The sequence below is a fragment of the Pseudophryne corroboree genome, chromosome 3, assembly GCF_028390025.1.
Source record: "Pseudophryne corroboree isolate aPseCor3 chromosome 3, aPseCor3.hap2, whole genome shotgun sequence".
NCBI classification, from domain to species: domain Eukaryota; kingdom Metazoa; phylum Chordata; class Amphibia; order Anura; family Myobatrachidae; genus Pseudophryne; species Pseudophryne corroboree.
Window position 1 is genome coordinate 84,846,896 of NC_086446.1, and position 13,408 is coordinate 84,860,303.

At 45.8% G+C, this 13,408-nt stretch overlaps 2 protein-coding genes across 2 annotated transcripts in view; both read right to left on the bottom strand.

Moving 5' to 3' along the window:
- Window positions 1–13,408, bottom strand: part of LOC135057187 (uncharacterized) — an 826,406-nt gene that overhangs the window by 465,999 nt on the left and 346,999 nt on the right.
- Window positions 7,507–13,408, bottom strand: part of LOC135057059 (gastrula zinc finger protein XlCGF26.1-like) — an 87,127-nt gene continuing 81,225 nt past the window's right edge. Inside the window, exon 5 of the mRNA XM_063962951.1 lies at window positions 7,507–9,309. Coding sequence (XP_063819021.1) covers window positions 7,976–9,309 — 1,334 coding nt within the window. The 3' untranslated portion in view covers window positions 7,507–7,975. The remainder of the gene's footprint in view (window positions 9,310–13,408) is intronic.

Below are 13,408 nucleotides of genomic sequence, written 5' to 3' on the forward strand. Positions count from 1 at the left end.
GTAAGCCATTTAAGGTCCACTGACTCAAGAGGTTCAAATGGAGACTCTTGCAGGGCATTCAGGACAACATACAAATCCCATGGAGCCACAGGAGGGACATAGGGAGGCTGAATCCGCAATACGCCAAGTGAATGTATGAACGTCAGGTATAGACGCAATTTTTCTCTGAAACCACACCGACAAGGCACATATGTGAACCTTGAGGGAGGCCAGACGAAGGCCCAAGTCCTGGCCTTGTTGCAGGAAAGCCAGGGTTCTGGATGTTTTGAATCTGTGCACATCATAGTTCTTATCAGCACACCAGGTGAAGTAAGAATTTCAGACTCTGTAATAGATCCGAGCAGATGCCGGTTTGCGGGCTTTCAACATAGTTTGAATGACCACCTCAGAAAATCCTTTTGCCCTTAAGAGTGAAGCTTCAAGAGCCATGCTGTCAAAGCCAGTCTGGCCAGGTCTGGATAGAGACAAGGGCCCTGTACGAGAAGGTCTGGTCATTGAGGAAGAAGAAGAGGATGCTCTGTTGACAGACCCTGCAGGTCTGAGAACCAATGCCGTCTGGGCCACGCTGGAGCAACTAGAAGTAGTATTCCTCCTTCTTGCTTGAACTTCCGTAGTACCCTGGGTACGAGTGACACTGGAGGGAACACGTAGTGCGTCCACGAACGCCGCTTGAGGATCCCTGGTCCTTGATCCGAAGACCGGAACTTTGGGACTGTGTCGAGACGCCATGAGGTCCACATCTGGAGGCCACACTTGTCCACTAGGAGTTGAAAGACTTCCGGATGAAGGTTCCACTCTCCAGCGTGCACATCCTGATGACTGAGGAAGTCCTCTTCCCAGATGAGGACACCCGGAATGAACACTGCCGATATTACTGGCATATGGCGTTCCGCCCATTGAAGTATTTTTGACACTTCCAACAATGCCATGCGGCTTCGAGTGCCGCCTTGATGGTTGATGTATGCCACTGTGGTGGCTTTGTCTGACCATACTTGAACAAGCCTGTTCTTTACTAGGGGCAGGGCAAGAGACAATGAATTGAACAGTGATTCCTCCTTGATCCACCGACCCTTAAAAAAGTGTTGCTCCAACAACGTGCCCCATCCTCTCAGACTGGCGTCCATTGTCAGCAGGACCCAGTCAGGGATCCAGAAGGGACGGCCCCTGGTTAATTTTCTGGTCCTGAAGCCACCAGGTCAGCGACAGACGAACCTCTGGAGTCAAAGTGATCATATGAGACCTGATCCGATGAGGTAGGCCATGCCATTTGGAGAGGATTAACCTCTGCAGAGGGCGGGAATGAAATTGAGCGTACTCCACCATGTCGACTGTCGATACCATCAGGCCAAGTACTTGCATCGTCGAGTTTATCTGGGACGACAAAGGAAGCATCTTATTCTGTCCTGAAGCTTCAGGACCTTCTCTGGAGACAGAAACAGCCGTTGACTGTGCGTGTCCAGCAGTGCCCCCAAGTGCACCATGCTCTGAGCTGGGACCAGCGAGGACTTCTTCCAATTGATGAGCCACCCGTGGGCTTGTAGGAAGCTTACTGTCAGTTGTAGATGGCGGAGAAGGACATTGTGGGAGTTTGCCAGGATCAGCCAGTCGTCCATATACGTCAGGATCCTGATTCCCTGGCGACGGAGATGAGCCGTCATTACGGCCATAACCTTGATGAAGATCCGAGGGGCCGTAGCCAGTCCAAATGGCAGAGCCTGAAACTGATAGTGGATGTTGACAGTAGCAAACTGCAGATATTGCTGATGCGACATGGCAATAGGTATATGCAGGTATGCATCCTGTATATCCAGGGATGCCATATAGTCTCCGGGTTCCATGGCTAGTACAACTGATTGCAGAGTTTCCATACGGAACTTGGACACTCTCACAAACTTGTTTAATGACTTGAGGTTGAGTATAGGCCGGAAAGAACCATTGGGTTTCGTAACTAGAAACAAGGTCGAGTAATATCCTTTGCCTCTCTGTGACAGAGGTACCGGCACCACCACTCCTGTATCCAGTAGGGAACTCACAACCGATTGTAGAGCTTGCGCTTGTAATGGATCCGAAGGGATAACCGTGGTGCAAAAGTCTCTTGAAGGAGACTGCATACCCGTGAGAGACGACTTCAAGTACCCATGCGTCTGAAGTGGTCTTTAACCAGACCTGGGTGAACTGTAGAAGTCAGCTCCCCCCCCACCCCACCCTGGGATCCCCCAGGGAGAGGCCCACCCCGTCATGCAGCAAGCAGGCTTGTCTTGTTTAGAAGCAGGCTGACAGGCCGCCCAGGACTGTTTGTCTTGGGCTTTGTGGTTTTGGTAGCACGAGACGGTCTCGGGTATGCCTGACCTTTTGCTTTCCCATGAGGCCGAAAGGAACAAAAAGTGGAACCTTTTGCCCTCTGTGAAGAGGGAGTAGGATTTAGGAGAAATGCAGTTTTAACAGCCGCAAAATCAGACACAAGTTTATTTAGGTCTTCCCCAAACAAGATTTCTCCCTTAAAAGGGAGTGACTCCAAGGTCTTTTTGGATTCTAGGTCCACTTTCCATGACCTCAACCACAGAATAGGGCGAGCTATGACAGACGTAGTCACCGCCAACACACCTGCCTCAGAGGACGCCTCCTGAATATAATAGGCACTGGTGGTAATGTGATAGATATTGTCTGGCCTTTTCAGATAATTCATTGGGTAGCTCTTCCTCCAGTGCCTGAACCCATTGCTTCAATACCTCTTGCAGCCCAAAATTCTGCTATAGTGGGTCTATGTACAGCATCTGTTAGGGAGTAAATAGATTTCAGGCATCCCTCCACACGTTTATCTGTTGGTACCTTTAGTGAGGTGACAGTAGTGACAAGCAGAGTAAAAGATACCACTAGACGGGTGACATGGGAATCCACAGGTGGTGGGTTTTCCCACTTGTTATATAGCTCTGCAGGGAGAGGATATCGAGCTAAGGGCCGTTTAGGTAGGGGGAAGTACTCGGCGTATGTCCACTAATTGGTCAGAATGTGGTAATAGAGTTTTAGTTACCTTCTGACGTTTAAACTTGTCAGGTTTCTTACACAGACCACCATATAAAACTTCCTCCCTCAAGTAAATCCTTGGTGCATGCCCTGCATGATGCGGGAGTGTCCCCCGATTTACTGCCCTTTTTTGTTAGACAATTCAGTAAATGCAACAATAGAGCGTACAAGTACGATAAAGCCAGAGTGCAATACCTACAAATAAATTCTTTAGTATGTGACTGAGTCCCCAGTACACAACACATGCGAATAAATCCAGTATTATGTGACTGAGTACACAGTATAATACGTGCAATAGGTTAATACTGTGACATACTATATAACTGACCCTGAGGCACCTAGTCCCTTAGGGTACAGAATATAGTGATAGATATATCTGGGAGACACTGAAAGTGAAATCCACACAGCAGATACAGGCACACACAGTCACAGTGCAGATAATTATTCGTTATAAGTATGCATGTATATATATAAAAAACACAGTGCGGTCCTAGACCGGCGGTATTTATCAGAATACTCATACAATATATTTTCTAACAGGCACACTTGTTCTTAACCTTCGCTGTCTGTATAAAGACATGTAGAATACTTAAGTGTTTGTAAAGTGCTGTGGGGAAGGGATGTGCACCAGAGTACTGGTGACCTGGGAAAACGCTGTGAGGAAGGGATGTGCACTAGAGTACTGGTGACCTTGGAGTATGCTGTGGGGAAGGGATGTGCACCAGAGTACTGGTGATCTGAGAGTATGCTGTGGGGAAGGGATGTGCACTAGAGTACTGGTGACCTGAGAGTACGCTGTGGGGAAGGGATGTGCACTAGAGTACTGGTGACCTGGCACTATGCTGTGGGGAAGGGATGTTCACTACAGTACTGGTGACCTGGGAGTATGCTGTGGGAAAGGGATGTGCACTAGAGTCCTGAAAGTACGCTGCGGGAAAGTGATGTGCACTAGAGTACAGGTGACCTGAGATTACGCTGTGGGGAAGGGATGTGCACTATAGTCCTGGTGACCTGAGAGTACACTGTGGGGAAGTGATGTGCACTAGAGTACTGGTGACCTGGGAGTACGCTGTGGGGAAGGGATGTGCACTAGAGTACTGGTGACCTGGGAGTATGCGGTGGGGAAGGGATGTGCACTAGAGTACTGGTGACCTGGGAGTATGCTGTGGGGAAGGGATGTGCACCAGAGTACTGGTGACCTGGGAGTATGCTGTGGGGAAGGGATGTGCACCAGAGTACTGGTGATCTGAGAGTATGCTGTGGGGAAGGGATGTGCACTAGAGTACTAGTGACCTGGGAGTACGCTGTGGGGAAGGGATGTGCACTAGAGTACTGGTGACCTGGGAAAACGCTGTGAGTAAGGGATGTGCACTAGAGTACTGGTGACCTTGGAATATGCTGTGGGGAAGGGATGTGCACCAGAGTACTGGTGATCTGAGAGTATGCTGTGGGGAAGGGATGTGCACTAGAGTACTGGTGACCTGGGAAAACGCTGTGAGGAAGGGATGTGCACTAGAGTACTGGTGACCTTGGAGTATGCTGTGGGGAAGGGATGTGCACCAGAGTACTGGTGATCTGAGAGTATGCTGTGGGGAAGGGATGTGCACTAGAGTACTGGTGACCTGAGAGTACGCTGTGGGGGAGGGATGTGCACTAGAGTACTGGTGACCTGGCACTATGCTGTGGGGAAGGGATGTTCACTAAAGTACTGGTGACCTGGGAGTAGGCTGTGGGGAAGGGATGTGCACTAGAGTCCTGGTGACCTGGGAGTATGCTGTGGGAAAGGGATGTGCACTAGAGTCCTGAAAGTACGCTGCGGGAAAGTGATGTGCACTAGAGTACAGGTGACCTGAGAGTACGCTGTGGGGAAGGGATGTGCACTAGAGTCCTGGTGACCTGAGAGTACACTGTGGGGAAGTGATGTGCACTAGATTACTGGTGACCTGGGAGTACGCTGTGGTTAAGGGATGTGCACTAGAGTACTGGTGACCTGGGAGTATGCTGTGGGGAAGGGATGTGCACTAGAGCAGTGGTGGCCAACGCGTGGCTCTTGAGCCACATGCGGCTATTTCTGTATTCAAATGTGGCTCCCAACACTAAAAGTCACATCACCACAAGAGATATGTACACTGCCGCACTCCAGCCAGACATGCAGCAGCACTACGTAGACTGAGAACTGAGGGAGCCAAATACACATGGGGGAGCTGGCTGGAGTGATACAGGCTGGTGCTGGCTGGAGTGAAACAGGCGGGTGCTGGCTGGAGTGACACAGGCGGGTGCTGGCTGGAGTGACACAGGCGGGTGCTGGCTGGAGTGACACAGGCGGGTGCTGGCTGGAGTGACACAGGCGGGTGCTGGCTGGAGTGACACAGGCGGGTGCTGGCTGGAGTGACACAGCGGGTGCTGGCTGGAGTGACACAGGTGGGTGCTGGCTGGAGTGACACAGGTGGGTGCTGGCTGGAGTGACACAGGCGGGTGCTGGCTAGAGTGACACAGGCGGGTGCTGGCTGGAGTGACACAGGCGGGTGCTGGCTGGAGTGACACAGGAGGGTGCTGGCTGGAGTGACACAGGCGGGTGCTGGCTGGAGTGACACAGGAGGGTGCTGGCTGGAGTGACACAGGAGGGTGCTGGCTGGAGTGACACAGGAGGGAGCTGGCTGGAGTGACACAGGCGGGTGCTGGCTGGAGTGACACAGGAGGGTGCTGGCTGGAGTGACACAGGAGGGTGCTGGCTGGAGTGACACACGGGGGAGCTGGCTGGAGTGACACAGGCGGGTGCTGGCTGGAGTGACACAGGCGGGTGCTGGCTGGAGTGACACAGGCGGGTGCTGGCTGGAGTGACACAGGCGGGTGCTGGCTGGAGTGACACAGGAGGGTGCTGGCTGGAGTGACACAGGAGGGTGCTAGCTGGAGTGACACAGGCGGGTGCTGGCAGGAGTGATACAGGAGGGTGCTAGCTGGAGTGACACAGGAGGGAACGGAAGTGCATTATGTGAATCTGGCGTTTCAATATATTTTATGCAGATCTGGCCTCTTCAATTATTTAATGTAGAAGTGGCTTTTTCATTGTATTTTATGTTGGATATGGCTTTTTCAATGTATTTTATACCAGGGGCGTGGCCTAGCAGGCACAAGGTCACACCCCATTTTTGCAAGTGTGCCTTCGGCTCGAAGTCGGCTCTTTGATGTACCTAACAAGATATCTTGGCTCTTTGTCTCTGACTGGTTGGCCACCCCTGCACTAGAGTACTGGCGATCTGAGAGTATGCTGTGGGGAAGGGATGTGCACTAGAGTACTGGTGACCTGGCACTATGCTGTGGGGAAGGGATGTTCACTAGAGTACTGGTGACCTGGGAGTAGGCTGTGGGGAAGGGATGTGCACTAGAGTCCTGAAAGTACGCTGCGGGAAAGTGATGTGCACTAGAGTACAGGTGACCTGAGAGTACGCTGTGGGAATGGCATCATTTTAACCAATTTTCTTTTCTCAAGCCAACTGTACATTTTACAATATAATTTGCCCTATTTAAAGATTATGCAAGTTTATGGACTGTTATGGGAATTCCTGTGCAAGCATACTTTTAATGTCCCTAGCATTATACAGTAACATATTACAGAAACAAATTACATGCAACATCTCACACCTTCAATTTATTTTAAGCAAGCTGCCGCAGTCGTCAAGATTAGTATCGGCACCTGCACCAGTCCCCAGAGATCTGACACCGCCTTCCCTGTACACATTATTCAGAATCGCACAGAGCCTTTGATACAAACCCAGGACACTCCAGGAAGTCAGAGTGGTTCTGTGTTCTCACTGTCACCACCCAGTTCCAGCCTCAAAACTACCCAGTTCCAGACAGATCCAGCCATATTGCGTCTTACTCAGAATAGGACAGAAATATGCAAAAAATGTGTCTTCACTTCTCTGTATGAAAACACCTACATCTCCAGATAGATGTCTAATGTAATCAGGAGGCCACGCACAAGCAATCTGTTTCAGTCTCTCAGTGACACACATTACACCTATGTCTGTGGTTGGACATTACATTAATACATGTTACTATACAGTGTGACTGGAGCCTACAATTATGTGCTAAACCTTGGTGTACACTCTGGCCCTGATTCAGAGTTGCACAAATCCTCCATCTGCAGTCATATCTCATGATGTTTAGCAGCTGTGCATGCGCCGTTACATGCCATTCACAGACTGACACATCTCTTGCTGCAGAGTGGGTGTAAAATTCTGTTGGTGTGTAGGTGGAATTGTTGACTTGGCAGAGTTGAATGTATGTAAAAAGCTATCGGATGTAACCTGAATCTCTTGCACAAGGATAGCGCTGGTGCAAATCCATGGAGACAGTGATGACAGCATCTCACGTGCAGAACGATGGGGGCGGAGAAATCACATAGATACTGCAGATTCAGTAAACAGGCCGATAATCACATTTATTTCCAAGCATGGAAAGTGCTAGAACCAGACAGTCTTGTAATTATGTCTATTTATTAATGTTAATCATTTCAACATTAATTATATTTAGGTAGAAGTAACAATGATTGATGTCTATCAGCTCAATTAAATTTATTTTCTTGTGTCTAAGAAAAACATCTGTGTGAGCAATTTAACACACTCAGGGAGTTATTCAGGTTTGTTAGCAAACCAAAAAAGTTAACAATTGGGCAAAACCATGTGCACCCAATTATTGGCAAATCGGCCCAATAATTGTTTAGTGTGTACCTAGCTTAAGATTTGGGTGCGGTATGTTCAACCTGAAATCAAAATAGCAGTGTAAAATAAAGCAGACAGTATTTAACATGCACAGAAAAAATATAACCCACTAAAGTCTCAAGTTACATCTGCCCCCCCCCCCCCCTGCAGTGCAGCATGGTTTTGCCCAACTGCTAACTTTTTTTGTCTTGCTAACCAATCTGAATAACCCCCTCAGGACATGCTAATTAGAATGGTTTCACACCTTTGTGAGTACTCTGATGTCTAATAAGATCTGATTTCTGGGTAAAACATTTCCCACACTCAGAGCATGAAAATGGTTTCTCACCTGTGTGAGTTCTCTGATGTTTAACAAGAGTTTGTTTCTCTATAAAACATTTCCCACACTCAGAGCACGGAAATGGTTTCTCACCTGTGTGACTTCTCTGATGTACAACAAGACGTTTTCTCTCTATAAAACATTTACCACATACAGAACATGTAAATGGTTTCTTACCTATGTGAATTTTCTGATGTGTTGCAAGATGTGTTTTATGTGCAAAACATTTCCCACACTCAGAGCATGAAAATGGTTTCTCACCTGTGTGCCTTCTCCCATGTATGATCAGATATGCTTTCCGGTTAAAACATTTCCCACATTCAGAACATGGATATAGTTTCTCACCTGTGTGAGCTATCTTATGTACAAGAAGAGCTTTTCTCTCTATAAAACATTTCCCACATTCAGAACATGCAAATGGTTTCTCACCTGTGTGACTTCTCTGATGTGTGGCAAGATGTGATTTTTGTGCAAAACATTTCCCACAGTCAGCACAAGGAAATGGCTTCTCACCTGTGTGACTTCTCTTATGTATAGCAAGACATGATTTGTTTAAAAAACCTTTACCACACTCAGAACATGTAAATAGCTTCTCACCTGTGTGAGTTCTCGTGTGTGTAACAAGATCTGATTTGTTTGTAAAACATTTCCCACACTCAGAACATAGAAATGGCTTCTCACCTGTGTGAATTCTATGGTGTTTAACAAGACTTGATTTACGTGTAAAACATTTCTCACATTCAGAACATGGAAATGGCTTCTCACCTGTGTGAATTCTATGGTGTTTAACAAGATTTGATTTATGTGTAAAACATTTCTCGCATTTAGAACATGGAAATGGCTTTTCACCTGTGTGAATTATCTGATGTATTAGAAGATGTGATTTCCGGGTAAAGCATTTCCCACACTGAGCACATGAAAATGGCTTCTCACCTGTGTGAGTTCTCTGATGCCTAATAAAGACTGACTGCTCTATAAAAAAATTACCACAATCAGAACAGTGAAAAATGTTAGCACCTGTATGAGCTGTATTAGGTGTAGAAATGTTTGAGTGATCAGGAAAACAGTCCTCAAGATTAGAGGTATCAAGTGATTTATCTGCACTTTGAAGTTCTGGATCTATAGTTAGGGTAATGCTGGTTTCTTCTGGAGAATATCTTGTGAATTTGGTATCTTCGGTTTTAAAATCTTGAGACAAAATGAGACATCCCTCCGGCGTATTAATGCTTTTGTGTCCATCTGCTGGAAATAAAATAAATATATAGAAATGTATCTTTCCCTCCATTTCATACTATTGGTGAGTTCAAGTTATTCACTTATTTAATTTCAATGAAGAAATTTCAAATACTTTATTACAATTCTAAATTCACATTTAGCAAAATAATGGGATTTATGTACTTAAGGTAAATCTTTTTCTTTTAGTCCATAGGGAGACAATGAAGTAAGTACTGGGAGCTGGGCATTTTATGAAAACTGTAAAACTCAGTCTCCTCCCCCTGTATACCCTGAAGACTTCCCAGGTGTCACAATTTTGTCTAACAAGCCCCTGAAAGACAAAAAAGGAGTCACTGTAAAATCCCTGCCTTGAAGCCCATCTGGGGGATGATTCATTACTCTGGGTTATGTATCTGACCTATCGGAATCTGGCACTAAACAATCAGCTGACTCCCTCCCTTACATAATGCCTCCTATCTTCCTCAGTCTACATTTAGCAAAGCCGCCCGGAGGAAGCAAGAAAAAATACTAAACACACAATCCACAATGTTAATGTGCAAAGAAACTGGTATAAACCAGAGAAACAAAGAGAGCTTAGCATCCCCAAGATGGACTTTGAGGAAAGGATTTTACAGTGAGTAAAGCCTCTAATTTCCTATATTGTCAATCTGGGGGGACACTCCATTACTCTGGGTTCTCCCAAAGCAAGCTAATCAGCGGAAGAAATATCAGAAGAAACTGCTCACAGTTACATCTTACGCCCAATACTGGTGTCACTCGCTCCAAAAGTATGGAAGTAATAACATTTTGTAAAGGTGTGTACAGATGACCAGGTAGCTACCCTGCACAACTGATCCACAGATGCACCATGTCGCAGAGCTCAAAGCCCTAACAGCACGAGTCTGATGAGCTTGAATGGTTGAAGGGACCCATCTAGCAATAGATGCCTTAGAGGCTGGCCATCCATGTTTTGGTACATCTATCAACACCAACAAGGAATCTTTACGTCAAAGAGACGCCATACATTCCAAATAAATACGTAAAGCATGGACCACATCTAAGAGAAATAAAGGGAAATCATCTTTAGAGATTGAGGCCTGCTTAAATGCTGGAAGGACAATGTCCTGGTTCATGTGAAATTTGGACACCAACTTCAGAAGAAAAGATGGTTTTGTGCACAAAACCACCCTATCCAAATGAAAAATAATCAGTGGAGGTGTACAAAAAATAGCTGCCAGCTCTGAAACTCTTCTGGCTGAAGAAATAGCCAAAAGAAAAACAACTTTTAACATAAGGTAACATAATTCCACTAACTCAAGAGGCTCAAAGTAGCCTTATGTAAAGCCCCCAAGACTAAATTTAAGTCCCACGTGGGGTATTGGAGGAACATAAGGCGGGTGAATAAGTAAAACACCCTGGAGGAAAGTATGAATCTTGGGAATGTAAGCCAACCTCCTTTGAAAAAGGATAAGGGACAGATATCGGCTTTAAGAGATGAGAAGCGTAGGACCTTAGACAAACCTTCCTGGAGAAAAGTAAAAATTTGAGAGACGCAAAAAACCTCTGGTTGCCATTTATTTTTTCCATATACAACTACTGATCCTTAAGGTAACTGGTTTTCTGGCCAGAATCATGGTATCCACTACCTTATGGGACAACCCTTTAACACTCAGAATTATGGATTCAAGAGTCAAGCTGTCAAAGCCAACCGATTCAAATCAGGGTGTAGACATGGCCTTTGAAGAAAATCTGGGCGTAATGGAATACGGACTGGATCCTCAGTCACAATGTCCTGATGATGGATAAACCAGTATTGTTCTATGAGAATGACTGGACAAGCTTCCAGATGTATTAGCTGAATCAGCGGAGGAAACAGGGGCAAAGGTGGAAAGATGTATCCCAGCTGGAATGTCCAGGATGCTGTCATGGCATCCAATAGAAATGCCTTTGTATCTCTGTATACCAGAAGCTTCTTGTTGATATGCGAGGCCATGAGGTCGCTGTTTGGTAACCCCTATCTGGATACAATTTCCAGAAACACCTCCTGATATATCTTGTGCTGACTTAGAAAGTCCACCTCCCAATTGTTCACTTCTGGAATGTAAATTACAGAGATTGCTGAAATCAAAATCTCTTCCCACCTGAGGATATGAGAAACCTCCTGCATAATATGCCAGCTCCTTGCGCCACCTTGCTTGTTGATATAAGCCACTGCCATTGCATTGTCCATCTGAATCTGCACAGGTAGGTTTTGCAGGAGAGACTGGATCCTTTTTAATGGCAAACAAATCGGCCTTAACTCCAATATGTTAATTGGAAGTGCGACTTCCTGAAAGGACCATTACCCCAGCAAACGTATGCCTGTCTAGTCTAATATCGGTCTTACGACAGCGACGGAGCAACTGGTTCTGTGTTCTGTAGTGGCCTGGCCTGGAATCTGGCAAACAGGACTGCTTTAATAGATGCCACCAACTGTTCCAGCAGCTGCATGGCCCTGAGTTTTGAGACAGTAAGAAAAGGTTTCTTACTGCAGATTGATATCCAGAACCTTTTCCTGTGGAAGAAAAACTCTGCGACACTGCATGTCGAAAAAGAGACCCAAAAACGGCATTTGTGAAGGCTTTCAGTTGGATTTGTGTCTAAATTTGTTGGCGTGTGTCTAAAGTCAATTGAAGATGTTGCTGCAACAGGCTTACTGACTGAGCCTTAATCAGCAGATCGTCCAGATAACGTTTGGGGGGATACAAACAGTGACATGGGAAGGATTACCATCACTGGAGTACTTTTTCTGTGTGTGTGTGTGTGTGTGTGTGTGTATGTGTATGTGTGTGTGTGTGTGAGAATGTATGTATGTATGTATATATATATATATATATATATATATGCAAAAAAAGCACTTATCCACGGCACTCGGCATACCCACTGAGACTTTGTCCCATCCAGTCTGATGGTCAGCTGTGGACGGCAGTTGGATTCCACATGGTTCCACCACTCTATGTACCTCAGCAGTTAAACTCCAGGTGGGGCATTACATTTATAGGAAATATCCTCTGGTCATTACTAAGGCCACTCATGCTATTGTACTCTGACTTCCATAGATAAAGAAACATAACCCCCAAACTGAGTGGTCCACCAAGCACATTCTGTCCCTGAATAAGAACTGTGTATATTTTTTGTAAAAAGTGGTACTCATTCGGTCATCTGACTCTACTATTGCTGAGAAATTACCATCCCAGTACCACTCATACATTGATGTGTTCAGCAAGCAGAGGGTTAATATTTTGCCACCTCACAGTGAATAGGACTGTTCCATGGACTTGGTTCCTGGTAAATCACTTCCTAGGGGTCGTACCTATCCTTTATCAGTTCCAGAGACAAAGGGGTCTATTCAATTTGTTGGAAAAATTTCAAATTCCGACATGTTTAGATCGAATCAGGATTCGACCTATTCAATGGAGCTGCCGTTTTTCCGACTTGTCAGAACTTTTTAGTTGTCAGAAAACACGTGAATCAGCGGATTAGCCGCAAATCCATGTGTTTTTGTCGAACTTTCGGCCAAATTCAACAGGTTTTTGGTCCGCTTTCGACAATGTCAATCAGACTTTGAAAAAAAGTAGGATTGACATTGTCGAAAACAATTGAATACTGAACTGTCGGATCCTTTCAGTCGGAAAGGATCCGACAGTAATTGAATAGACCCCAAAGTCCATGACTGAGTACATCTAAGGGAACCTGGAGATAAAAATCTATTCGTCCATCATCCTCTCCTGCTTGTGCAGGAATTTTCTTTGGAAAAAAAAAAAGAAGGTGGACTCCTCCTCTGTATTGACTAAAGGGGGCTCAATAAAATCACTGTAAAAACTGTTGCCCTTAATCACAGAGCTCTTTGACAGGGTGAAACAATCAACTATCATCATAAAATCAGATCTGAGGGGTGCATGCAATTTAATTTGCATCCACCAGGGTGATGCAATGGAAGACAGCATTTAATACGAGAGGTGGTCACTATGAATATCTCGTCACGCCCTTTGGACTGAGCAATGCCCCTCCAGTGTTTCAGCATTTTGTGAATGAAATATTCAGTGACCTGTACCATTCTGTTGTTGTCTATTTTAATGATATCCTT